This window comes from Prionailurus bengalensis, chromosome D4, assembly GCF_016509475.1.
Source record: "Prionailurus bengalensis isolate Pbe53 chromosome D4, Fcat_Pben_1.1_paternal_pri, whole genome shotgun sequence".
Lineage (NCBI taxonomy): Eukaryota > Metazoa > Chordata > Mammalia > Carnivora > Felidae > Prionailurus > Prionailurus bengalensis.
The window spans coordinates 40,903,769-40,929,735 of NC_057359.1; the positions used below are offsets into that span (position 1 = coordinate 40,903,769).

General features: G+C 39.2%; 1 protein-coding gene across 1 annotated transcript in view; it reads left to right on the plus strand.

The window, feature by feature from the left end:
• Window positions 1-25,967, plus strand: part of CCDC171 (coiled-coil domain containing 171) — a 315,466-nt gene that overhangs the window by 228,309 nt on the left and 61,190 nt on the right. Inside the window, 1 exon segment of the mRNA XM_043566993.1 lies at window positions 7,052-7,183. Within this exon segment, the coding sequence (XP_043422928.1) occupies window positions 7,052-7,183 (132 nt within the window).

A 25,967-nucleotide genomic window follows, 5' to 3' on the forward strand; every position in this document is an offset into this window, starting at 1 on the left:
TTTCCGGATATTGGTCCTGAAGATCAGCTGTGCAGGACTTACAGGTGTTAGCACAGCTGGCTTGCTGATGACAACTCTGTCCATATAGCTGTCTTGTGTGTCATCATTCATATTGTTCAGTGTCATTCTGACCTAGCCAAGCTAAAAATGGTACTCCCGCTCAAGAGGGATTTAAAAACCTTGACAAAGTAAAGATAAGACACTACAGAATGTCACGGACATGTGCTTAACAGGTTTTAGCCTAAACACATCTAAATAACTAATTTCAGTGTGCAGCTGCCTTTATCCTCTGAAATAATTTACCCTAGGAAAGAAAATATCTCTGTGTGGAGGACTGTTAACAATTCATAAACATATTTCTCTATTCTGGGTATAGGTTTTATGTTTGCTTAAATAGCTCAAGGTCACAGCCATCTATTTGTGGGGTGCATTCTATGGGATATAACCTACACCACAGATTTCTCATGCCTTTATAAGATGCCCGTGATCAAATCACTCTGTCTTCCAGCTTGGTAATTTGATTTTGAGCGTTCGGTTTTTCAGATCCTTAACTGGGATGTAGCCAGCTTGATAATCTGATTCAAGAGATCCATTTTTTAGATCCGTAATTGGGATGTGACTATTAACGTGTGGGGTGGTGGTGGTGGTGGTGGTGGATTTGCCCTCTTTTCTGGTGACAGCAGCTGGCAGTCATTGGAGAGTTCTGGCTCTGCTCCAGAGTTGTAGGTTAAGTTAAATAACCTGCCAGCAAGAGAAGCCTAGTTTCCCACTTCCGTCTTTTCAAATTATGAGTGCGTGTGTTTGCTGCACTGTCAATGGAGTGCCTGCTTCTCCTTCCTGTGGGTGTGGAGCACAGCTGGAACTGTTGCATGTATCTTGGGACATTATAGTTTGGGGATTTTCCGTGTGAAATGGTGACCATTGTATAAGGATGATTGCTGCCCAGGTAACTTGTCTCTCAGTGTAACGTGTATGTGCGTGCGTGCGTGTGCGTGTGTGCATGTGTGTGTGTGTGTGTGTGTCAGTGTCAGGCTATAGCAGAAAGAAAACATGAATGAATGAGAATGCCCACAGGTCCAGTGAAACTATAGAGGAAAATAAGGATGTCTAAATAATAGTCTCCATTACTTATCACAAAACTACTTTTATGAAACTTACACATTTTTTGCTAAGATTGCCAGACAACAAAGGAAAGGAAAAAACAAACAAACAAACAAACAAACAAACAAAACCCAGTGTTGTTGTTAGATGTAACTGTTCAGGATGTGAATGTCATCTCCATTGCATTGACGAGCTTGAATCCCTGCTTCTATCACTAGGCACACACGAGAGTCCTGGAACTGCTAATTATCTTTTTTATTCTATTCTCTCTTTCTCCTGCCTCGTAGAATTTGTGAGTTTGGAATGACATTCTTATTTGATCACATACTGCGAGCCTCTGTATGCATAGCGTTTTTCTTGCCGCTACTGTTATTACAGAGTATATAGTTAACTCTGGCCGATGCCCTCCCTTCTCTTTCTTTTTACAAAAGCCTCTCCAGTGTGCCTATTCTACTTGTTGAACCAAATGTCATGTTGATTAGGCATTAGACTATGTGCCAGGAAAGTTAGACCCAGTCAAGTTGTACACTAGACTACCTGAAACTTGAAACTAGATCAGGAGATAGGACACTTATTTATGAAACACTTATCTATGAAAAAAGAAGCCAGCAAGTATCTGTGAAATGGCATCCTGTGTTACTGATAGGGATTGTTCATATATTCTCTGGTGAGATGTGGTTATTTAAAAAACTTTACAGATGGTAAAAAATATTGTCTTTCCTTCTTCTATACCTTTAAGGCAGAGGATGGCCAACATTTTCTGTAAAGGGTCACATAGTAAATATTTTAGGCTTTGTGGACCATATGGTCTCTTTCTGAACTGTTCGACTCTGTCATGGTCGCAGGAAAACAGCCAAAGATAATAGGTAAATGAATGGGTTTCATGTGTTTCAATAAAACTTTATTTACAGTGAGAGGCGGTGGCCTGGATTTGGTTCCCAGACTGTAGTGTGCCAAGCACCCACAGCTCTCTAGTGCAGAGGTTGAAAAATAATGTGTAAGGTCTTCTGTGTCGGATGAAAAATAGAATAAAGGGGGAAGGGAAAGCAATACGGAGCCAGTGGAGGTGGAAGGAAGGGAAGAGGAAGCAGTGGTACAAAAGAAGGCAGGCAGCTGGAATCAAAGTAGAACATGAACACAGAGGTGTTACAGGAGACTCTGTGGATATGATGGTGGTAAGAATGTTGATTTTGAAGCCACGGAGGCCATACTAGGTTGGAGTAAGTAGAATTTTAGCCAGATGAAGGGTATGATGTAAAGTGCTAATATCACTTACTTTCCCCAGACATTAAAGATTCAGGCATTGTGTGTGTGTGTGTGTGTGTGTGTGTGTGTGTGTGTGTGTATTATATATATATATATATATATATATATATACACACACTATATATGTAATTATATATATACTATATGTATATAATTATATATATAGTATATATGTTTTTATGTGGTAAGTTTGTCTGAATTTCTATCGACAATCCTGCTACTTTTCCTTGGTGTCCTGTTGGTAAAAACACAGCTAGTACCACATTCCATAAGTGTTTTATTATTATTATTTTTAACCTGGAATATTAGGTCCAAAGAGATTTATAGCTGTGCATAATACAACATGCAGCTTCACATTTTGAGAGTTGAGCACTTTTTCTTAAAATGGCAAATTTAATCTCATCATTGAGATATCGAGCAGGAATAGCTTTTGTGGTGTTATGGTAGGAGTAAAGAAAATCAGAAAACAGATTGGTGGCTTGCTAATCAGAGCAAAAGGAACAGTAAAACATGGATTTTACGAATCACTTCAATCTGGAACTAGATTGTTACAATAAACTAAATATATATTTCATAACAGCATTTTCACTTAGAAAGTTTCATTTATTTTTCTCTATCTGTCTCGTTTCTCTTGTGTCTTATAGCATATATGTTAGAAATATATGCTTTCTAAAATTAAAAAAAAATTTTTTTTTACATTTATTCATTTTTGAGAGACAGAAAGAGACAGTGCACAAGCGGGGGAGGGGCAGAGACAGAGAGAGACATAGAATCTGAAGCAGGTTCTAGGCTCTGAGCTGTCAGCACTGAACCGAACGTGGGGCTCAAACCCACAAACCAGGGGATCATGACCTGAGCCAGAGTCGAACGCCCAACCGACAGCCACCCAGGCACCCCTAAAAAAATTTTTTTTAATGTATATTTATTTTTGACAGAGAGAGAGAGAGAGAGGGAGAGAGAGCGAGACAGAGCATGAGCAGGGGAGGGGCAGAGAGAGAGGGAGACACAGAATCTGAAACAGGCTCCAGGCTTTGAGCTGTCAGCACAGAGCCCGACGCGGGGCTCAAACTCACAGATCACGAGATCATGACCTGAGCCAAAGTCGGACACTCAACCGACTGAGCCACCCAGGTGGCCCGAAATACATGCTTTCTGAAAGTATGTAATAAGAAAGGGAGAAAGCAAACCACTTTTCTAAAAACCAGAATCTCAGAATGTAGTAATGTAGGTATGTTTTCTTTATTCTTTGTCAAAATACTGTGAAGTTGAACAGTTGTATAGAATGTAATAAAAATGTATACAATTTGACAAATGAGATTTATATTGTGAAATTCTATGAAAAAATTCATTATATGTTAAATATGAACTGTTACCCATTTTGAAGTAGAAAAACATTATTATATATATTTTATCACTCACAGCTATAAATAAATCACGGGAAAAGGATATAGAATCTTAATTAAAGGATGAATAATGATGTGCCATAAACAGAATTAAAGACAGACTTTTGAAATTATAATTTAAAATTAATTTGAAATTTGAAATTAGAATTTAATCTACAGACAGGCGACAATGATTGTTTTCATCTTAGTCCATACTAAAATCTGTATTTTAGAAGGTGAACTTACTTCTCCTTTTAGGGAAAAAAGTGATTTTACTATTCTCATGTTGTTACTTCAAAATTCTGTTGACAGTAAAGAAATTTATTTTAGATTCTCATATTTGAAAGGAATCCTTTCATATCCACTGGGCAGCGTTTCCCAAAGAAATCCCCCTTATCTCTTTTCTGATTTTGTTTACTTTGTTCTCAGGCTGCCTGTTCTATGTTTTTCACGAACCAATTTACTGCCATACAGGAAGCTCCTATTCCTTACTGTTGTGGGTTGAATCTCTTTCCCAGTGTCCCTTGCTCACACGCTGAAATTCACACGTGCCTTCTGCCTCCTTCTGAACAGTCTCTCCTTTCCCCCTTGGGGTTTTCCTGTTCCTGGTCACCTTCCCTTCCCGCTTCTTTGCTGTGCGCGGCTGTAATTTTATTTGCCCGGCGTCACTGTTTTGCCTTCTCTCAACATGATGCTTTCATTCCCCATACCCCTTCAAATAAAGGAATTCCTAGCCAATCCTTTTTCAAGAGTGAGAAAAAACTTTTTCTAGAAATACTCGGAGAACGTGTTGGATGCCTTCTCTCAAAGTTCTGGCATAATTTAAAAGTGGAAACAACTCAAAATTTAGCAGAAATATTTGCGATATTATATTTATGATGTATCACAAGTCACTGTCTCTTGATGGCACTGTCAACGTTCAGCACATAATGTATCACTGAATGAATGTATTAACACATGCATATTCAAATACTGTCGTAGTTATGATGCCATCAAAAGGACTGCATTTTGAGTTGTTTTTTTTTTAACCTATCTAATGTAAAGAATGAATTTAATCTTGGAAATTAAATAATGTTGTCGTGAAGATGTTAATTTGATAAGAAGTCACAGTTTTAAATGCCAAATGCCCCGGCTTAATATTGTTCAGCAACTTTATTCAGAGACTGCGAAACGTGGCTCCCTGTTCCTGTGGACGTCAGGCTTCACAGCTGATGTCTGGTGCCTGATAAGAATCGGGTGAAAGGACCCCCAGCGCTCGAACCGTGTTGTGGATTATACCTACATTGCTTACGGTCCCCCCTCCCCCCTTTGCCCGTATTAGCAATCTGCTTTTGTACTTTGACTTCCAGGATTTCCCTAGTGAATTTTGTCACAGAAAAAAGAGAATCATCAATATCGCAGTTAAACTTGACTTTCAAAGCTAATAGTATCTCATTTGGGGGCTCAAATTTAATAAATTTTCTTTGATTCTGGGTGAGTTTTTAAACATCAAACAATGAATTGGCCAGGGTGCAGTAAAATATTTAGATCTATTGACTATGGTTCAGAAGGGTAGAAGGCAAAACACCAGTGGTTTGATGTTGATAAATTCTCAGCACCTTAATCCACATTAATGTTTTCTTTTATCTGAGTGCGCATTGGTGACCACAAAAGAAAAAGCGGGAGAAGGTATCCATAAGTATAAACTATAAAAATTAAAGAAAATATACTTGTAAAATATGATTTTTTTAATGTAAAATGAGTTAAAAGCATTCTCATCCTGACTGAAGACTCTGGAGAATGTTTGTTACAGATAAATACACATTCCGAATTGGGACTCCGCTGTGCATACAGTACTCACACCATTATAAAAATTACCTTACGGTGTATGTTTTCTAGCATACACTTTGACATTCACTTATTGACAGAAGGTCTTCTGCTCAACTTGGGAATATAAAGAGTTTTATAACCATAGATTAGCATGAACGGTTAAAGATGTCATCATATGTTTGTGTGTGTTTACTGGTGTAAGGAGACCCTACGCAGTATGATGGTTCATTCATAAAACAAGAAATAACTCAAACAGGTTTTACAAGCTTCCCAAGTAGAATGGAAAAGCGAAGGAGAGTTTTCTATCATATATTGTCGCCAAGTTACATTTGAAGCCGCTCAGGTAAAAGTAGAGATATAAATATATTTATTTGAGAAATTAGTGCTATTTTTATAGTTCTCCCATTCTTGACCTTTACTACTTCATAAAAAACACTTTTGATCCTGTGGCTTTAAGCTAGTTGTGTAATATTTATCAAATATGTGGTAGCAAAGAGATACGTTTTTAAAACCAAGTCATGCATAGGGAAAGTTAGAAAATAGGCCTGTGTATGAAACCTACTATCATGAAACTATATAATTAAAAATGAGAGCTCACTGATATTATGGAAAACTAAACTGGAATTTTTAAGGCTTTTAATAACTTTGGAAATTAAAAATGAAAACAGACCGGTTTTTGAGCATTTTCTTTTATCTGTATACAGCATATAGGGAGTAGTTTCTCATTTGTCCAGAAGGTGGCAGTGTAATATCAACTGCATGTGATACCTATATTGGCTAGAGAATTGGTGTTTCTCCTGTATCTGTGATGTTTGTATTGTTGCCTTTCCGAATACTTAAAATATAGTACAAATACCACTGATTTCATTCATTATCTTATTTAGAAGTTGCGTGACTGAGTTGGTTTATATGTATTTAGTCGCTAAGACTCAAGTTTAGTAAGAAGAAAATGGGCAAATAAACCTCTGACTGGCATATTTTTAAGTCTCCTTGTGTGTTGAGTATATTTGTTTTTATTCCAGGGTACATATTATTGAAGTTTTCTTTTCAAAGACCAGTACCAAATAACTGTCTTGTCTAATATGTATCAGTTAATGCCAGTTAAATTAAACATGTTATTTAAAAAAATGATAATAATTAGGAGATTGCTGTTTGTTTTCGATTTTGTGGATGTTTTTTTCCTCCTTTCTTTTTTCTTTTGAGGGTGGAACGGTGAAAAAATAATTCAAAACCTCTTGATCAGAAGAGCTCCAGTGACTCGTCTTCCCTCCCTCATTTCAAGCAGGAGGATGCTTTTTCTTCTTAACATTCTCCCCCAGCACTCTGAATTAGAGATTTATTTGCAACGAAAAATCAATTAGTCCTAAATTTATTCATGGATTTCAGGTCCAGCGATCAATGCAAGTCCACTCAGTGGGCTCAAGGGGACCCAGTTCATCCCAGTTAATGTGTCTGAAGGGGAATTACCATTGATGCTGTTTTTTTCCCTTTAGGTCAGAGATCAGATCTCGCTGTCACGGACTGCGGCAAGTAGGAATGACTTCACCCTGCAGCTACCCAAACTGCACCTGGAGACCTTTGCAATGGAGGGGCTCAAGGGCGGGCCAGAGGTTGTAGCGTGCCAGGTTAGAGTCTAAATAACATTGTTTGCTACTGAGACGCATAGAAAAATAAATTGCACTAACTGGAGAGAAGGAAAGCCTCAAAGTATTGTGAATAACTTAAAGGAGATGCAAATAATTCTTCTTAATTTTTCTTCTACCGTGTAACCCTATTTCACAAATAATTGTGTGTTTTTTTTCTTTAAAGCCTCGAAATAGCCTGTTAAGTAAGCCAGAAAAGTATTTTTTTTTCCTTACCAAAGAAAAATGTGTGTTTTATAGCTAAGTACAGTATGTAAAGAACACGCTTTCCTGTCAGCAGAGGACAATAAGACACTAGGCTGTTATCTCTTTAAGCTAGTCTCAATTTGTAGCTCTTATTGTTTTAAATAAATCACTGTAGAGAAAATTATCAGGAGAGATATTTGAAAATTTTCAGTGTTAATTCCAAAGTATAGCCAGTATTTCTTAGGTAGCAATTTAATTTAAGCAAATGTAGAACCTTACTGGACTTTTTGCACTGAGGAGCATTTCCCCTTGATTTTTAGTTTTAATGAACGACATAATAATATGTGCAGATTGGGTTATTTCATTTATAAAACTCAAAGTACCAAATCCTGAAACCTCAAATAATTGTAAAATCAACTTAATAAAGAAATTTTTTTCCAGAGCATACTCCTTTTCAGATGCTGCAGGTATCTTTCTAATCAAGGTTACTATTGTGTTATTGTGGGCATTTTTTTTTTCCTGAGGGTTAGGACAGGTTTTTAGTTGGACGGAACAAAATTCGGTACGTGCTTTATTTGCCTTTTAATGCCCAGTGCCTTTATTAGAAAAACCTATCAACATTGTGTAAACTGTAGGAAGCCTGATATTTCAAAAGAGGCTGTTCTTGTTCAGTAGCATTCTAGAATTTTCAGTGTATTGAAGAGAGAAATAGCTCTTAAAACTCAGTTTCTGTTTCGCATTTTGAGGTTTAAAATAAACTTCATCTTTCTTTAGTGTATGACTCTGTGGAATTTTAATTTTGTACAAAATTAATATCAGTCCAAGTGGGGCTCTGGTAATTTTTTTCTCCATGCTCCATACCCTAATTTAATTTGTTATTAGTGCCCAAATTAATGCTTTACAAAGAAAGAATGCTCATTTCTTTCATTAGGTTGTCCACCAATATATTTAAAATATATACGTGATTTAAAACTAAGCATAAAATGTTTTTATTTTCAGTTATAGGCTGGAATACCATACCATTATTTAGTACAAGATTAAGATGTACATTTTAAATTTGATTACCATTATTTATGAATTCATTGCAACCACAAATACAATATGATTTGAGATTTTTCTAGTGGCCATAAAATAATCCTGTACTTGGCTATCTTGATTCAGAATCTCAGAGGGCTCAGGACTTGTCATAATTCACAAATAAAGACTTCCCCCAAACTGTAGATTTTAGTGATTTGGAAAGAGACTGATCCTCAGAATGCCAGTTTTGGGGGGAAAAGCACGAACTCTCTATGGTTCTGACATCAGGGAAGAGCCAGAAGGAAATGTAGAGACCCATATTTCAAACTGCCGTCTCTTCCAAGTTCTACTAGAAATACTTACGCACAAGGCCAATGCCTAAACACTTGGGCTCGTTTTGCAGTGACGTGCTGGGATGTACACGGCAGGTTAGTCATGAATCGAAGTTCATTACTCCATGCAGACAAGAACACGTGACTTGGGCCATAATAGTTTTTTTCCACAGACACACAGACACAGGCAGGGAGACAGACAGACAGACACACACAGAATTGTGGTAGGCTTTGAGAAGGTACTTTGAGAAGAAAGGCTCTGTAGTAATTGATGACCTAAATTTTCATATTAATAGCTACCGTGTCAGTGACCACTTACTATGGACGAGGTATCATGCTTAGTTCGTTAAATACTTCATGCTGTCTAATTCTCACAATGGACCTGTCACATGTGGCGTTATATGTCAAATAATGGCATCATTTGCATTTTACAATTGAAAAACAACTACAACAGGTAACGCTCCACATCAACAGCAAGTAAGGGGCAGGGCCCGGAGCCTGAATTCAAGTGTAGGTGTTGTTTGACTGCAAAGCCTGAACTGGTAAAATCTGATACTGGAAGAAAGTCTAGACACCTGTGTTAAATGGTAAGCGCGCAGCCTCTGAGATGTATATAGTGGGATTTTCCTTCCGTTTACAAAATATTCATTATGCATCTATGTAAGATGTAGGTCATAGTTTATGCTGTATTGTGGACAAATTCACAGAGAAAGAAATTTTGCTTCCACTTGACAGGCTAATATTATGGAACACTACTTTTCACCTTTTTGCAGTATGTAAATATGTATATTTATGCTAAGTGTGGTACACACATATTTAGGGATTCAGTGTCCGTTTGGCTTCGTACTCGGTGCTGATGGGGCAGACTGTTCAGAGAGCACGTGTCCTTTGATCGTGCCGAGGAGAGGATCACTGTGCAGGATGTGGTAGTGTCCAACCATTCGGCCAACCTGTACAGCCATCACTGGAGCAGTAGGAGCTGTCCCCCGTCTGTCTCTTCCAAAATGGGAGGCTCCAAAATGGAAGGAGGAACAGTGAGCATGAGGGAATGGTGAAGAGGCTTACCCTTTCCCCGCCGGACCCAGGAGAGCAGGTGACTTATGCTCTCCCCCGGGAGAAAATTCAGTTCAGAAAAATGTAGTCTCTGAGCTCTGCTAGCATTTAGCTTCAATTTTATTGTCCGCAAAAGAAAAAAAAAGGTGTAGTCCTGCCAATTTCTCAGGCTTGTAGTAGCATTAAGTGAGGCAATGCATGTCAAGTAGAGAACACGGTGCCTAGCCAAGAGAGCAGGCAGTGTATGGTAGCTGTTATGACTGCAGCCACTATGGGACCCTCGTAAAGAGGAAGCTGGCACCAGTGGCTTGTTTTCATTACTTTTATTTTTTTTATTTTTTATTTTTCTTTATTTTTTATTTTTGTATTAAAAAAATTAAAAAAAAAATTTTTTTTTTCAACGTTTATTTATTTTTGGGACAGAGAGAGACAGAGCATGAACGGGGGAGGGGCAGAGAGAGAGGGAGACACAGAATCGGAAACAGGATCCAGGCTCCGAGCCATCAGCCCAGAGCCTGATGCGGGGCTTGAACTCACGGACCGCGAGATCGTGACCTGGCTGAAGTCGGACGCTTAACCGACTGCGCCACCCAGGCGCCCCTAAAAAATTTTTTTTTAAGCTTTATTTATTTTTGAGAGAGAGAGGAAGAGAGAGCGAGCGTGAGTGGGGGAGGAGCAGAGAGAGGGAGACACAGAATCCAAAGCAGGCTGCAGGCTCGGAGCTGTCAGCACAGAGCCCGACGCGGGGCTCGAACTCACAGACCGCGAGATCATGACCTGAGCCGAAGTCAGATGCCCAACCGACTGAGCCACCCAGGCGCCCCTGTTTTCATTACTTTTAAGGGTGTGTGTGTTTTACATGGAGGAATGGTTATTTAGGATCTTTTTCTCTCTATCTTTCCATTGGCTTCATATACTCTTCCTTGTTTCTTCAAAAGCTTTAAATAACTTTGATTAATATCAGCATCAGCTCCCTATTTACTTTTCCATGTTACTTGATGTTCCTGTGAGACCATGTCTCCAACGAAACCCTTTGCCTGAGCTCTTATGGCAAGTCCATACTATTGTTACCTGTGCTTTTATCTCCCAAACGATAGTGTTATCAGTCAACCAGAAAAAAATTGAAACACCTAGATTAGACAAGTTAGCTGTAGCTGAAAAGTCCAGTATAATGTGAATGCACAGGACTTTGTCATAAAAAATATGCTATCCATATTTTATAAAGATAATACCTATCACTCATTATCTTATACTTTGAATTTTTTCTCAATAATTAAGCTATGTAATGCATTAAAAATATTTTTATGTTTATTTAGTTTTGAGAGAGAGAGAGAGAGAGAGAGAGAGCGAGTAGTGGAGGGGGCAGAGGATTCAAAGTGGGCTCTGTGCTGAGAATAGAGAGCTCAATGCAGGGCTCGAGTTCACGAACCCTGAGATCGTGACCTGAGCCGAAGTTGGACACTTAACTGACTGACCCCCCCAGCCCCCCGGTGCCCCTGTAATGCATTTATTATCTGGCAAATATTAGCAGGCATGTAATAAATGTTTGTGTCTCCACCCTCATTCAATAATAAGCAACAAGGAACCATATAAATAGTTGACATTTGTTGAGTACTTATTCTGTACCAGTCACTGTGCTAGCCACTTTACATTTGCTATCTCATTTAATCCCTGCAACAACGGTATGAATAGGTGCTGTGATTTTCTCTCTTTTATAAAGGAAGGAGCTAAAGTTTATTGAGATGCAATAAATTGCTAGAGGTTACGTATCCAGTGAATAGGATCCATTCATGCTTTTTATTTCTGCCTTTTGTAAACCATGGCTTGGCTTGCTGTGCGTGTGCGTGTGCGTGTGCGTGTGTGTGTATGTGTGTGTGTGTGTGTGCGTCTTAAGATGGTCAAGAGGGAAAAAGAATAAAGGAAGGGTCTGTGTGTAGAATACAGTTTCATTTGTGAGGAAATAGCGGAGAGGATAGAACTGCAAAAGAGGCTAACTGGAAAAGTTACTTACTTTTTACTTACTTACTGTGTATTTTGGCCTTTCATCTGTGAAGTGAAGATAACAAAAATTTCTAACTCCTAATGTTGGTGTGATGATGAAATGGGTTAGCATATCAAGTGCTCAGAATAGTGACAGGTGCATTGTAAACGCTCAGCGTCTATTAGCTGTCCACTAACACGAAAGCTGCATGAGGCCAGGAACTTGGTTTTGTTCGCTGTTGCATAATTCTTTAGGATGAATGCGTGGGGTTGCTGCCTCTAATTAGGGTTACGCACATTCGAAGGCTTTGATATACATTCCTCAAGTGTCCCTGAAAAAGACTTCCAGTTTACTCCTAAATGACCTCTGTTAGGCTTTTAGTTTCCTTCTTAAAAGTTTGGTTCTTTATTTTCCATTACTAAAGGGAAGTGTTGCCTCCTTTATATAATTTAGATCTTCCCTGATTTCAGATGCCCGTTGTCACTGGGTTCTTGATTTCCAGAGTTGCCAGCGTTTAGTCTAAGAGTCTCCATAGTGAGGTATAGAGAATATTTGGTGACTGCTGTTTGTCTCACAGATACTCTTTTTCATTTATTTCTGGGTGCATAGCTGTGCTCTGAGTGTTTGAGATTATTGGAAATCTGACCTTTTTGGTAATGTAATAAGGCGTCAAAAAGATTTTAAGCTTATCTAAAGTTGTTATCCAGGAGAGTTTGTGCAATTCTCTTTAACTTCTAAAATGAAAGTATCTTTTAAATGAAAGAACATAAAATGATTTTAGACTCAGGTGGTGGGATCGAATGGAATGTTGAAATGCTACCCTCTTCAAAGGTTGGAAGGTACTGTCCAGAGAAGGGAAGAGCTGTTTGTCAGGCAAAAACAATTAGCTGGAAAAATCATAGGGTCCATGTGAGAATAAACACGTTTTGATGAAGAATGCCATCTTTGCCTTACCCACCTGCTTGACAGCTGTAGTCTGTAGCTCACAGAGTATAAATTGTGCCAGTGAGGACTCTAGATGTCCTAGGTTTGAGGCCTAACCTGAAGATCATCGCAAGAATCAGCGTGTTTGCTCTTGCTGTTGACACACCCACAAGAGTAAATGGCATTTTCTGAGGTAGTTGTCGGAAAACTGTCTGAGGTGAGTTGTCGGAAAAGCATTTTTGTTATTTGCTACTTAAAAGTTGAGAATCCTTCTCTGAAGATTTGATACTTTCTTCAAAATCTCCCGGTAACTGAGCCGTAAGCAAGGCTGAATGAAACAAAACAGAATGTTCAGCTGTTGATGTGTGCAGAGGACTGACTTTAAGACTGTATTGCAAATTGGGATAACAATTAAATAATTAAGTGTGAGCGCTTAAACCTTGGCTGTGGTCATTATGAGTTAGACCTCATGGTCTTCGATCTGTTATCTGCTAAGAGTTTCGTTCTTGATGGCCCAGAAAACCTAGCGTGTCCATCATTATTGTGCACTTTGATATTGTTGTTTGCCTTCTCACCCTCCCTCTTTCCCTTCCTCATTCCTTCCCTTCTGGTGCCTGTTTGCTTTGCACTTTATTTTTGGGGTGGTGATGATGGTGGTGGAGTGGGGGAAGGAAATACATCAATCAGAATTCTAGAGCAGAATGGTAGAGTAACAATGTCAAATTATGCTTTTTTTTTGGTTCAGGTATTTTACCTGGTGATATATGCTACCATTCTTTTCTCAGTCCTTATACCTTATTTTTAAAGACTTATTGTAAAAAGAGAGGTTTTTTTTTTTTTTACATTTATTGTTAAAACATAGCTTGGGTACTGATGGCTAAAATTTCTAACAACTGTTCAAGTAGGGAGTTATAAGAAGTTCTTTTAAAATATCTAGCAGATGAGATATTTTACATCTTGCATCATGGGTTTTATTTCAGATTGGTGGTAATCTGAAACACCAAGAGTGTGTTTGATTGTTGCTGGGACTTTCATCATTGCCTTTTGAAAAGGATAGGATGAGGGGTGCCTGGGTGGCTCAGCGGGTTAAGTGTCTGACTTTGGCTCAGGTCCGTGAGTTCGAACCCTGCGTTGGGCTCTGTGCTGACAGCCCAGAGCCTGGAGTCTGCTTTAGATTCTGTTCTCTCTCTCTCTGCCCCTCGCCTGCTTGCTCTCTCTCTCTCTCTCTCTCTCTCTCTCTCTCAAAGATAAACATTAAAAAAGTTTTTAAAAAAAGAAAGAAATGGACAGGATGACATATGAAGAGAAGGAAATGCATCTGTATTAAGCTTCTGCTGCACAAAACCTCATATTGAGGAATCTCATAACTCCTTACTCCTTAACTCAGCTGAAAATATTCTAGAATTAGTCTCTCTGGGAGTGACCTGGTATCAGTGATCTGAACTGACACTAAGTAAAATCTGAGAGGAATTCTTTAAAAAACTAGGCATGATTCATGAAGTCCTTTTTCCAGTTTTTTTTTTTAAAGTTTATTCATTTATTTTTGAGAGAGACAGAGACAGCATGAGCGGGGAGAGGCAGAGAGAGGGAGAGAAAGAGAGAGAGAGAATCCCAAGCAGGTTCCGCAATGTCAGCACAGAGCCCAATGCCGTGATCCATCTCACGAAAGCAAGAGATCATGACCTGAGCCAAAACCAAGAGTAGACACTTGACCAACTGAGTCACCCAGGTGCCCCATCCAGTTTTGTTTTTAATCACTTCTTCCTTTGTTTATTTTAAGGAAGAATAATTAGGAAGAAGATAAAATCATAGCAGAGTCAGGATCCCAGGGGTTTGAAGAGGTTATGCAACTTTACTAGAAAGTAACAGGACTGGCTGTAGAACAGATGAAGTCCTTCCCCCTGTAGACACAAATCATACAGGTAGCAGGACTTGTCATTGTTTTGTCCAACTGTGTTTTTTGCAAGGCAATACACCATCCCTTCTTGTGAAGGATGAACAGGCTGACGGAGCTATTGGAGTTCTAGGCGAGGATCACGATTTTCGGTGAGCGATTGGCCCTTAGCTCTTCTGGTGCATCAGCTTGTCACCTGTAATGTAGCAGGATTCTCGCACATGGAATCGTGACAACGAGGCTTTTCTTTCTAGGAAGCAACTTTATTCCTGCCGGCACGACTCCGTTGGGTTTGTACCCAAAGAACTGAGCCCCGAATGCCATGTGGCATAGTTTTTTGTATATTTTCTACTTCTTTGTCTCTCATATATGGTAAGACACACAAACATGCAGTCTCATTAAGTGGTCTCGTGTTACAAGGTCATAAGGGATGTTGTCATGTCTGCACATAGCCAAGTTACCTTGAGTTATTTTTTTCTTTAAAAAAATTTTTTTTTAAATGTCCTATTTTTTTTTGAGACAGAGAGAGACAGAGCATGAGCAGGGGAGGGGCAGAGAGAGAGAGGGAGACACAGAATCTGAAACAGGCTCCAGGCTCTGAGCTGTCAGCACAGAGCCCGACATGGGGCTCGAACTCACAAACCGCGAGATCATGACCTGAGCCAAAGTTGGACGCTTAACTGACTGAGCCACCCAGGCACCCAGAGTTTTTGTTTTTTTTTTTTTCTTTCCTTAGGGAGGGGACCCTACCACCGTAACACAGAAGTGACAATATGTGCCCTACTGCATCTTGGGGCAATTATGAAGGTCATATGACATATATGGAGAAAGTTTAAAAATTAAACAGCAGTAATAGGTATCTTTAAAAGTGTTTTCCTTTGAATATTTGGCATATAAACATTCCTGGATCAGGTGTGAGCTTGCTTCGTTTTCAATTTCAGGTTGAGATTTGTGTCCTTCTACAAACAGGCAAGTAAGTCAGATCATAGGGAAGTTGGCAATCGTGAATCCACAATTTTCCGTGTGTCGTTGAGTGTGCTGGAAACATCATGTTGATCAGAATAGGAATGACTTTACTAACAGCACAGTATTTGGAGGAGATAAGATAATTCTGTTTGCTTGGGAAAGAGGCGAACACGATCGTATTGGAGAAAGCCTATGGGGAGAGCTAGAATGCTTGGATTCAAGTCCTGTTTGCACTGTAGCCTGGAGCCCCCCATATCCTCTGCAGGTGAGGACGTGAAGCCCGTCCAGCTTTCACTCGCAGGACTGGGGAAATCAGACGGCCTAGTGTGCGTGCGAGGGTGCTTTTTTGCTGTAAAATGCTGTATTAATATAAACTGTATTGGAGTGAGCTGCAAACAGGCCTGGGGGCAGGACAAGTGACTTCCGTCCCTCAAGGAAAGTTTTAGTGTTTCAGCTCTTGGAGTTTTCGATTGATGACTTCTTTGGTACAATTGGCACTTGAGTAGCAGAACAGAATGTTCACAATCTTGGTGTTTCCTCACAGTTCAGAATAAAGCCCCGGTTAACACTTTGTACTTCCATTTGAAGAATATTATACAAAGTAACTAAAGAATTACTAGGGGCGCCTGCGTGGCTCAGTCGGTCAACTTTGCCTCAGGTCACGATCTCCCGGTTAGTGAGTGTTACTGAGTTCTTCGAGACCCCGTGTCGGGCTCTGTGCTGTCGGGCTCTGTGCTGACAGCTCAGAGCCTGGAACCTGCTTCAGATTCTGTGTCTCCCTCTCTCGCTGCCCCTCCCCTACTTGCTCTCTGTCTCTCAAAAATAAATAAACATTAAAAAAAAAAAAAGAATTACTACTGTTTTCATATTTTCTTTGAACTCTGTTGCCTTTATTTACACCATTTATATTTTTTAGGGGGACTTCAGATTCCATCTCTGAAATGGTGGTGATATTTGCCTGTGTGTGAAATGTTTCAGACACATTTAGTTAAAAACAAAAACACAAAACATGAAAGTACAGAGCATTTTATTTTTTTGGTTACAACAGTCAGCTCCAAGTAGCTCCAAGTAGAAAAGCTGCTAAGTGATATAAACATAATTTCTTTGTCATTAATGTTAAGAGGCAAAAGCTGAATCCCAAACTTGACCCTTTCTCTAGCTTTTTTTCCCCTCATTTTTGAAGCCTATTTAAGTATGAGTATAACCTTACTAGATAATACCTCTTAATACTTATTATTGAGAGACCGAAGTCTGTGAGCACTTGAACTTTCAAATGCTGCCACAGAATTGCTATCATTTTAGCTGCTTGGACAAAAAACAGTGTTTGATGGACTAGGGGAAGACCTGGAAAGGGAAGGGTTATCTACAAATTGAGTGAGTTTATTATGGCTTAGTGATTTGCTGATTGATTTCATTTGCTGTCAGTTAAGGCTCTCTTAATGTCAGTTTTCTTTGCATAATGCCTCGAAATAAAGACTGATAGAAGTTCTTCAGATTGATGCCGCTTATATAAACTGACCCTGATTTGCCCTATTTTACATGACAATTTAAGTGACGGCACTTAGAGGAAAATACAGCAATGAATATGCAACTTAAGGATTAAGGGAAATGCAGTGAATCATTCAGTCTCAAACTAGGTACAAAAGTAATTTCTGGTAATAATTCCACAGATACCTTCAGTTTTATTAAACAGACTGTTACTACTTTGATGTGTGTGTGTGTGTGTGTGTGTGTAAAGAGAAGGGGAGGGAGTTGAAATGAAAAAGGGAACTGAAAGTGACCCTAAATCTTTTCAAATTATGGTAACTCTTCCCCTCCCCACTTAAACTTGGAGTTGTTAGAATCACAGTTTAAAAAATATTTTATTTGAAGTTGCATACATGCTGTAATTAAGTAACCAATGAAATGTAGGGTGAGTAATTTTATAGCTTTAAATGCTTTTTGTTTGGTTTCAGAACCTTCTGGTAACAAGCAGTAGTACTCCCCCCCCCCCCCCCCCCCCCCCCCCCCCGCCCTGCAGTGGCCAGAAGTCTCACCATGCTAACTAAAAAGAGGTATAACTTTTGGGAGGCAGATTAATTTAAGAAGTAACTCAATGAAGAAAACACGAAGTACTAATATTTTAACTCCTCTTCTAAGTGAAGGCTACATAGCTCACGCTTTTCCCTTTTCTCTGGAGAGGATATGATATCACTTCCAGGTTACAGTGCTGTGTTTTGTTACGAGTGTATTGTATAATGCATATTAACCAACATGAGCCTGACTTGGTGTAACTTCATTAGGATTGAAAGGAGGACATAGGAAATAGGGCTCTGAAGTGAAGAAAGTTCAGGAATTCTGTTCATGTAGTGGGGGCTCTGCAAACCAACACTGAAGCCTAGGTGGTATCTGTGACATATTTAAAAGAGGCACACATTCTAGGGGTGCCTGGGTGGCTCAGTCCGTTAAGTGTCTGACTTTGGCTCAGGTCATGATTTCACCGTTTCTGAGTTCAAGCCCTGCGTCGGGCTCTGTGCTGACAGCTCAGAGCCTGCGGCCTGCTTTAGATTCTGTGTCTCTCTCTCTCTCAAAAATAAATAAACATTAAAAAAAAATTTTAAAGAACAAAAACCCCAAAATACCTAGGAATAAACCTAACCAATGAGGTGAAAAATCTATATGCTGAAAACTATGGAAAGCTTATGAAAGAAATTGAAGAAGACACAAAAAAATTTCCATGCTCCTGGATAGGAAGAACAAATATTGTTAAAATGTCGATCCAACCCAAAGCAATCTACATATTCAACGCGATCCCTATCAAAGTAACACCAGCATTCTTCACAGAGCTAGAACAAATAATCCTAAAATTTGTATGGAACAAGAAAAGACCCCGAATAGCCAAACCAACCTTGAAAAAGTAAACCAAAGCAGGAGGCATCACACTCCCAGACTTCAAGCTATACTACAAAATTGTAATCATCAAGACAGTATGGTATTGGCACAAGAACAGACACTCAGATCAATGGAATAGAGAACCCAGAAATGGACCCACAAACATATGGCCAACTAATCTTTGACAAAGCAGGAAAGAATATCCAATGGAATAAAGACAGTCTACAGCAAGTGGTGCTGGGAAAACTGGACAGCGACATGCAGAAGAATGAACCTGAACCACTTTCTTACACCATACACAAAATGGATGGAAGACCTCAATGTAAGACAGGAAGCCATCAAAATCCTCAAGGAGAAAGTAGGAAAAAACCTCTTTGATCTTGGTCGCAGCAATTTCTTACTCAACACGTCTCCGGAGGCAAGGGAAACAAAAGCAAAAATGAACTACTGGGACCTCATCAAAATAAAAAGCTTCTGCACAGCAAAAGAAACAATCAGCAAAACTAAAAGGCAACCGACGGAATGGGAGAAGATATTTGCAAATGACATATCAGATAAAGGGTTAGTATCCAAAATCTACAAAGAACTTATCAAACTCAACACCCAAAAAACAAATAATCCAGTGAAGAAATGGGCAAAAGACATGAATAGACACTTCTCCAAGGAAGACATCCAGAAGGCCAACCGACACATGAAAAAATGCTCCACATCACTCATCATCAGGGAAATACAAATCAAAACCACAATGAGATACCACTTGACACCTGTCAGAATGGCTAACATTAACAACTCAGGCAACAACAGATGTTGGTGAGGATGCAGAGAAAGAGGATCTCTTTTGCATTGTTGGTGGGAATGCAAGCCGGTGCAGCCACTCTGGAAAACATTGTGGAGGTTCCTCAAAAAATTAAAAAAGAACTACCCTATGACCCAGCAATTGCACTACTTGGCATTTATCCAAGGGATACAGGTGTGCTGTTTTGAAGGGACACATGCACCTCCATGTTTATAGCAGCACTATCAACAATAGCCAAAGTATGGAAAGAGCCCAAATGTCCATCAATGTTTGAATGGATAAAGAAGATGCAGCATATATGTACAATGGAGTATTATTCGGCAATCAAAAAGAATGAAATCTTGCCATTTGCAACTATGTGGATGGAACTGGAGGGTATTATGCTAAGTGAAATTAGAGAAAGACAAATATGACTTCACTCATATGAGGACTTAAAGAGACAAAACAGATGAACATAAGGGAAGAGAAACAAAAATAATATAAAAACAGGGAGGGGGACAAAACAAAAGAGACTCATAAATATGGAGAACAAACTGAGGGCTGCTGGAGGGGTTGTGGGAGGGGGAATGGGCTAAATGGGTAAGGGGCATTAAGGAATCTACTGAAATTATCACTTCACTATATATTAACTAATTTGGATGTAAATTTTAAAAAATAAAAAAGTTAAATTAAAAAAAAATTTTTTTAAAGAGGCAAATGTTCTGGATTTGCAAATAAGACTTAAAATGGTCTTTAGACCTTAGATCTTTGGTTGAATGATTACTTGGTGGAATGATTTGCCCAACAAATAAATAAATTTGTTTATATGAATTTATTTATTAAATTTATTTATATATAAATTTATTTATTTAAAAATGTTTATTTACTTATTTTGAGAGGGAGAGAGAGTGTGCAAGTGCGTGTGAAGAAGGGGCAGAGAGAGAGGGAGACAGAGAATCCCAAGCAGGCTCCACGCTGTCAATGCAGAGCCTGCTGTGGGGCTCGATCTCATAAACTGTGAGATCATGACCTGAGCCTAAATCAAGAGTCAGATGCTCAACTGGCTGACCACCCAGACATCTCAACCACGAAAATTTTTTTTTTTTAATTTTTTTTTTTCAACGTTTTTTATTTTATTTTTGGGACAGAGAGAGACAGAGCATGAACGGGGGAGGGGCAGAGAGAGAGGGAGACACAGAATCGGAAACAGGCTCCAGGCTCCGAGCCATCAGCCCAGAGCCCGACGCGGGGCTCGAACTCCCGGACGGAGAGATCGTGACCTGGCTGAAGTCGGACGCCCAACCGACTGCGCCACCCAGGCGCCCCTCAACCACGAAATTTAAAGTCTAAAAGAACAAATTCCATGTTTTTAATCTTTCCAAAATTCAGAAGAAATGATGAAATCAAAACATGCAGTTTAACCTTGTACATTTATTATGTCATAAGACGAAATGGGAAAAAATAATCTTTATGAGACATTTAGCATAGCGTCTTAGGCAAAGCCCTCAAAAGATAAGTTATTATTATCTAGACAGTGTGTATGATTGAGGAATGTTAATTCTTTATCAAGTGAAAAGGAATTCTTTGAAAATGTTGGGGTATTTATAATTACTGCAAATTAAGAGGTTAAATGATTTCTTGTTAGCATTGAGTGGGAGATACAACCATGACCGATAAAGAGGAAATCCAGGAATTCTTAAAGATATTTTTCTTATTATGTCTTTGTGGTAGTATACTATGACAGGTGGATCCTGGATGTTAAAACCCATGACTAAGAGGCAAATGATCACAGGTAAAACTTTAGGGAAAGATTTGTTGATACAGAAGTTGCTGGTTTACCTCTGCAGGCATGAATGTCTGTTTAGATTGCATTCGGAACACTTACTACACAAGATGGTCATGTCCATCAAATTTCTGTGATTATAGATTCATACCATTCTGAATAATTACCTAAACATAAAACATAAATCTCTACACTTGCTAAATGACACCTTAAAAAGAAATGTATATCTAAAACTAACAATACAAACTAGAAAACTTCTGAAAAATTGCTCTCTGACACATCAAACTGTATACATATGTATACATATCACTTTTATTATCAAAAACATAGTACATGCAATAATACCCATTATAAGGATTTCATTACACCCCCAGATTTCTGTGCTTTTGTAGATACTAAGCCAAAGCCCAAGTCAAGTCTTCATCTGAAATGGAAGGTTCATTGCTTAATTCATTTATTTTTTAAAGAAAAGTAATATAAAAAAAACCCTTAGTAAATAATTTTCTTAATAACGTCCTTTACAAATAGTAAACCTTTTTTCAAAGGAAGCATCAGGTTTTGTTTTGTTTTTTTGATTTTAGGTTCCAAGGATTAGCCAATACTATCTAATAAAGACACGCTTTCTTTCATTTTTGAAAAGAGGAAAGTCTGGGACAACTTTTAAAACCACTCACTCCACCCCGCTCCTGTGTTCTCTGTCTTCCTCGGCTCATTCAGCCCCAGTTGGAGGGACGAGTTGGAGCCCAGACACGCTCCTCGTGGGGCACTAAAAGTGCTCCCAGCTGAAGTCGCAAGGGAGTGAGCTAGCGCATGGTGCAGGAGAATGGCTGGCCTTCTTTTTCACCGTAGGCTCCTTACTAGGTAGAAACACTTCTATGGGGATATTTGCTCTGGAAAAACCCCTCCTTTTCCTGCTGGTCACTACAGTGGACTTAAAGAAATAAGAAGGCAAAGAGCTTTTGCATACTACTTCACTTTTAAAATTTGATTTGATTTTGACATCCTGCCTTAATTTTTGTTTGTAATTCTTAGCAGATTAGTTAGAAACCATACATGTCTGCATGTGTGTGTGCGTATGTGTGTGCATGTGTACATTGATTTCTAACTCCACTGAAACTAGCAGAATATCACATCAGAGGGGCACCTGGGTGGCTGAGTCAGTTAAGCATCGGACTCTTGATTTCAGTTCAGGTCACGATCTCACGGTTCGTGGGTTTGAGCCCTGCGTTGGGCTCCGTGCTGACAGTGTGGAGCCTGCTTGGGATTCTCTCTTTCTCTCTCTCTGCCCCTTCCCCCATGTTCATTCTCTCTCTCAAAATTAATAAATAAATTAAAAAAAATAAGCTTACACAATAAATCACTAAATAATTCATTAAAATCCTTTGTTCTTTTTATGTATGTAACTCCAGTGAAATCATGACCCTGTAGGGGCGCCTGGGTGGCTCAGTTGGTTAAGTGGCCGACTTCAGCTCAGGTCACGATCTCGCGGTCCGTGAGTTCGAGCCCCGCGTCGAGCTCTGTGCTGACAGCTCAGAGCCTGGAGCCTGTTTTGGATTCTGTGTCTCCCTTTCTCTGACCCTCCCCCATTCATGCTCTGTCTCTCTCTGTCTCAAAAATAAATAAACGTTAAAAAAAAAATTAAAAAAAAAAAAGAAATCATGACCCTGTAAATATCAGTATATGTAGCAACAATCCCAAATGATACAATTTTTTCTTACAACATGAGAGTCGTTTTTCATCATTCAGGCCCGCAGCTCCACATCTGAAACTCTGAACTCCACAACTATAAACTGGTGACTTGGAGGCAAAAGCCTGACCTGACCTAATCTTGTGGCAAAACCTGAGAAGAACTGACACGAGGCCGTTTGTAGTTTTAGTTTAACCCCCTTAGTGTGGTTGTTGGAATGTTTTGAGATAGAATGGGTTTGATTACAGAGTGTGCTGCCCTAGCCTGATGAGAGTTCTACTTAATATATGGTGTATGCCCCATTTTCCCACATCCAAAAAAAATCCTCCCAAACACGTCTGGTTCCAAGGCTTCAAGGAAAGGGTTGTGGGAACCACACCAACATGGTAAAACAGATTCCACACAAATAATGCATCGTATGGCTACAGTGCAAGCTTTTTGTTTTTCTTATAATGAGGTACGTTCAGCCTATGGGATGATTCTGTTGCTTTGTTTTGAGTATAGTTGACGTTAATGTTACGATAGTTTCAGGTGTTCGATTTAGTGATTTGACAAGTTTCTACATTATGCTGCGTTCACAAGTGTGGCTGCCATCCGTCAGTCTGGAATGGTATTCTGGAGTGAAATTTAAATTTAATAACTAGTATCTCTTACTCTTTGTTTGGGGTCATACAGGAATTGGGTGGTGGTTTTTGCCACCTAGAAAACTCAGACTTCAATCCATATATGCAAATCACATATGGCTCTAATAGGCTTTATAGGCTCAGGTCTAATACCCGTTTGCAAACTAAATGTGCATTTCTGTTCCATGAGGGGATCCGCTGAGACGTTCTTTTAGCCCCCCTCCCCCACTTATTTTCTGAAAGCATAGTGGATGAAATTCCTTGTCCCAAATTGTGTATACTTTTTACTATTATCATCTCTCCCTCTGGATGAAGTAATGCAGACTCTTCAAGGGTCTGGAGAGGTCAGCTGTCCCGCTACCCAGGCAGTTGCTCTAGGTAAAGAGAGCAAGGTCACTGGGGAGTCCAAGGGCCTGGTTGTTTACAGCCCTGACTCCTGGTAGTCTCTAGAAGGCTTAGGAACCAGAATGTCCTTTGCTCGAGGAGAAATAGAAAGGTCATTTGAGGGTATTTAGAGATCAATGTGAACCAGGAAATTGGCTTTAGAAAAATAAAATGGCCAGCTCTCTTGATCACATAGATTTGGATATGGCTAATACCATTCAATCATGCAGTGAGCACTGGCCAAGTGAGCACTTTCATTCCATATGAAATTTAAAAATCTGTTATTTTACCAACTTAAGAAATATGAATCACAATGTGCCATGCCTCTCTTAATGGCATTCCTCTCTCTTCCCATACTTGCCAGCACTTGCCAAGTTCAAGGCATTGTGCTGTAGTCTAGGATACAAAGGCAACTTAAATATCTTTTGAGGGGAGTATAGAATTTCCCCTGTATGACCCCAAACAAAGAGTGATATGAGATGGAAAGCATGATTGTTGTAAGAGAGGCATAAAGTACCATAACCTGCCCTTTAGAGATGAGTGAAATTCATTCTTCCACATTAGGAGAGGATTAGGAGAGGCTTCATAGAGGAGGTGGCATTTGAATGGGCCTTGAAGGTTATGTAGCTAAAAATCCCCTTTCCTATGAAATGTTTTTGTTAGGAAATACAGTTGGGAAATACCTGGGGTGTGAATCCCAGCCACTAGGTAGCTCAGAGGCAGTGAAATCTATGGGATGGCCTCATCTCTTTTTTGGGGGAGGGGGGTGGCCTCATCTTAATCTCCTGATTGGCAATGTTCTTTTGAGCTACCAATGTTCTGTGATACTGTGAATAAGTTATGGTCTCTGCAGGATTTCATAGAAATCTTATTATTTGTTCCTTTGTAATGTACAAAAAGTAAATTCATTTACTTAATTGAATGTCAGAAAGCACTTTAGATCCAATTTGCCCTTAAAACAATGCATACGATATTTTTTCAAAGATATAGTTTAACATACTTCAGTGGATTTTGGTATAGAGTAGAGTTTATGGGGCTTATTGAAGTAGTTGATAACCCTGAATGAAGCATGTAGATTTCTAAACCTATCTGGTGTGTCAGAGTCAGAATGGAATCATGGTAATAAAAGAAAATAAATAAATATTTTCTCTCTTCCTCTCTTTACTGATTTACTTTTTCTTTATGTATATTGAAAATTGTTCATGTTGGATTTAATTAAACCACAAAGAAGCCCATCAAATTCTAATAATTCCAGCTAAATGGATTTTTAGCACCTCCGTCTAAGTTAATGTAAAGGTGCGAATTGTAGATGTCCTTCGCTGAGATTCATAAATAAAGCTGACAGTCTTGTGTGAAAAGAGGAGGGACGGAGCATTCAGTGTTGTGTGTACACGTGCATGCATTTTCTCTGTTTGTGTAAGTCCCAACTTAGATCAGTTGCACTCTCTGAAAGTGTCTGTTTGAGATGACGGGCTGAGCAGTTTTTCTTTGGTAGTGAAGAGCTAGCTCTCAGCCCTGTCAGCCACTTGTTTCTACAACTTCTCTGTGTGTATTAACACCACTCCTTTAAGATAATTTGCATACCGAATCCCCAAAAGATTAAAATTAGGATGTGTCTTTGCTACACTATCATGTTTGATTAAAGCCGCTGGATCTTTGTAGGTCGGTTATGAAACGGACAAATGAGAAGTGCTGGTTATCACTTTGTTCAGTCTCCCTAAAGTGTAAATCAGAAAGAGATTATTGGACTATAAAGTGTCCTTTGTTAAGCCCCAGTATCTTTTGAAGAAGAGAAATAGGCACTCTCAGTGTAGTCCACATTATTACTGAAATTGAAAGTCTCACTAAGTCTAGAATGAAGAACCCTGCCTGTATTGCATGCTGTTAATTGAATCAAGCTGAACGAGTATATTTGGAACTCCTGCTCTGTATCCAGCCCTGTGCTTGACAGACGGTTGACAGAGGGTGGATGTGCAGTCAGGGAGGAGGAGTTACCAAAAAATCATCTCAGATGTACAGCTCCTAACAGAAGAGGAACAAGACAGGCACTAATATGGGAAACTTCAAATGCGAACACCTACGCCAGGAGTGTTTGGAAAGTATAAAGATGGGGGGAGTGCCTCAATGTATCATTAACTTTGTTTTACATTCTTCTCCTCAAATTTTTTTTTTTTATCCGTTCATCAGTCGATGGACATTTGGGCTCTTTCCAGACTTTGGCTATTGTCGATAGTGCTGCTGTAAACGTTGGGGCACTTGTGTCCCTTCAAATCAGCATTTTTGAATCTTT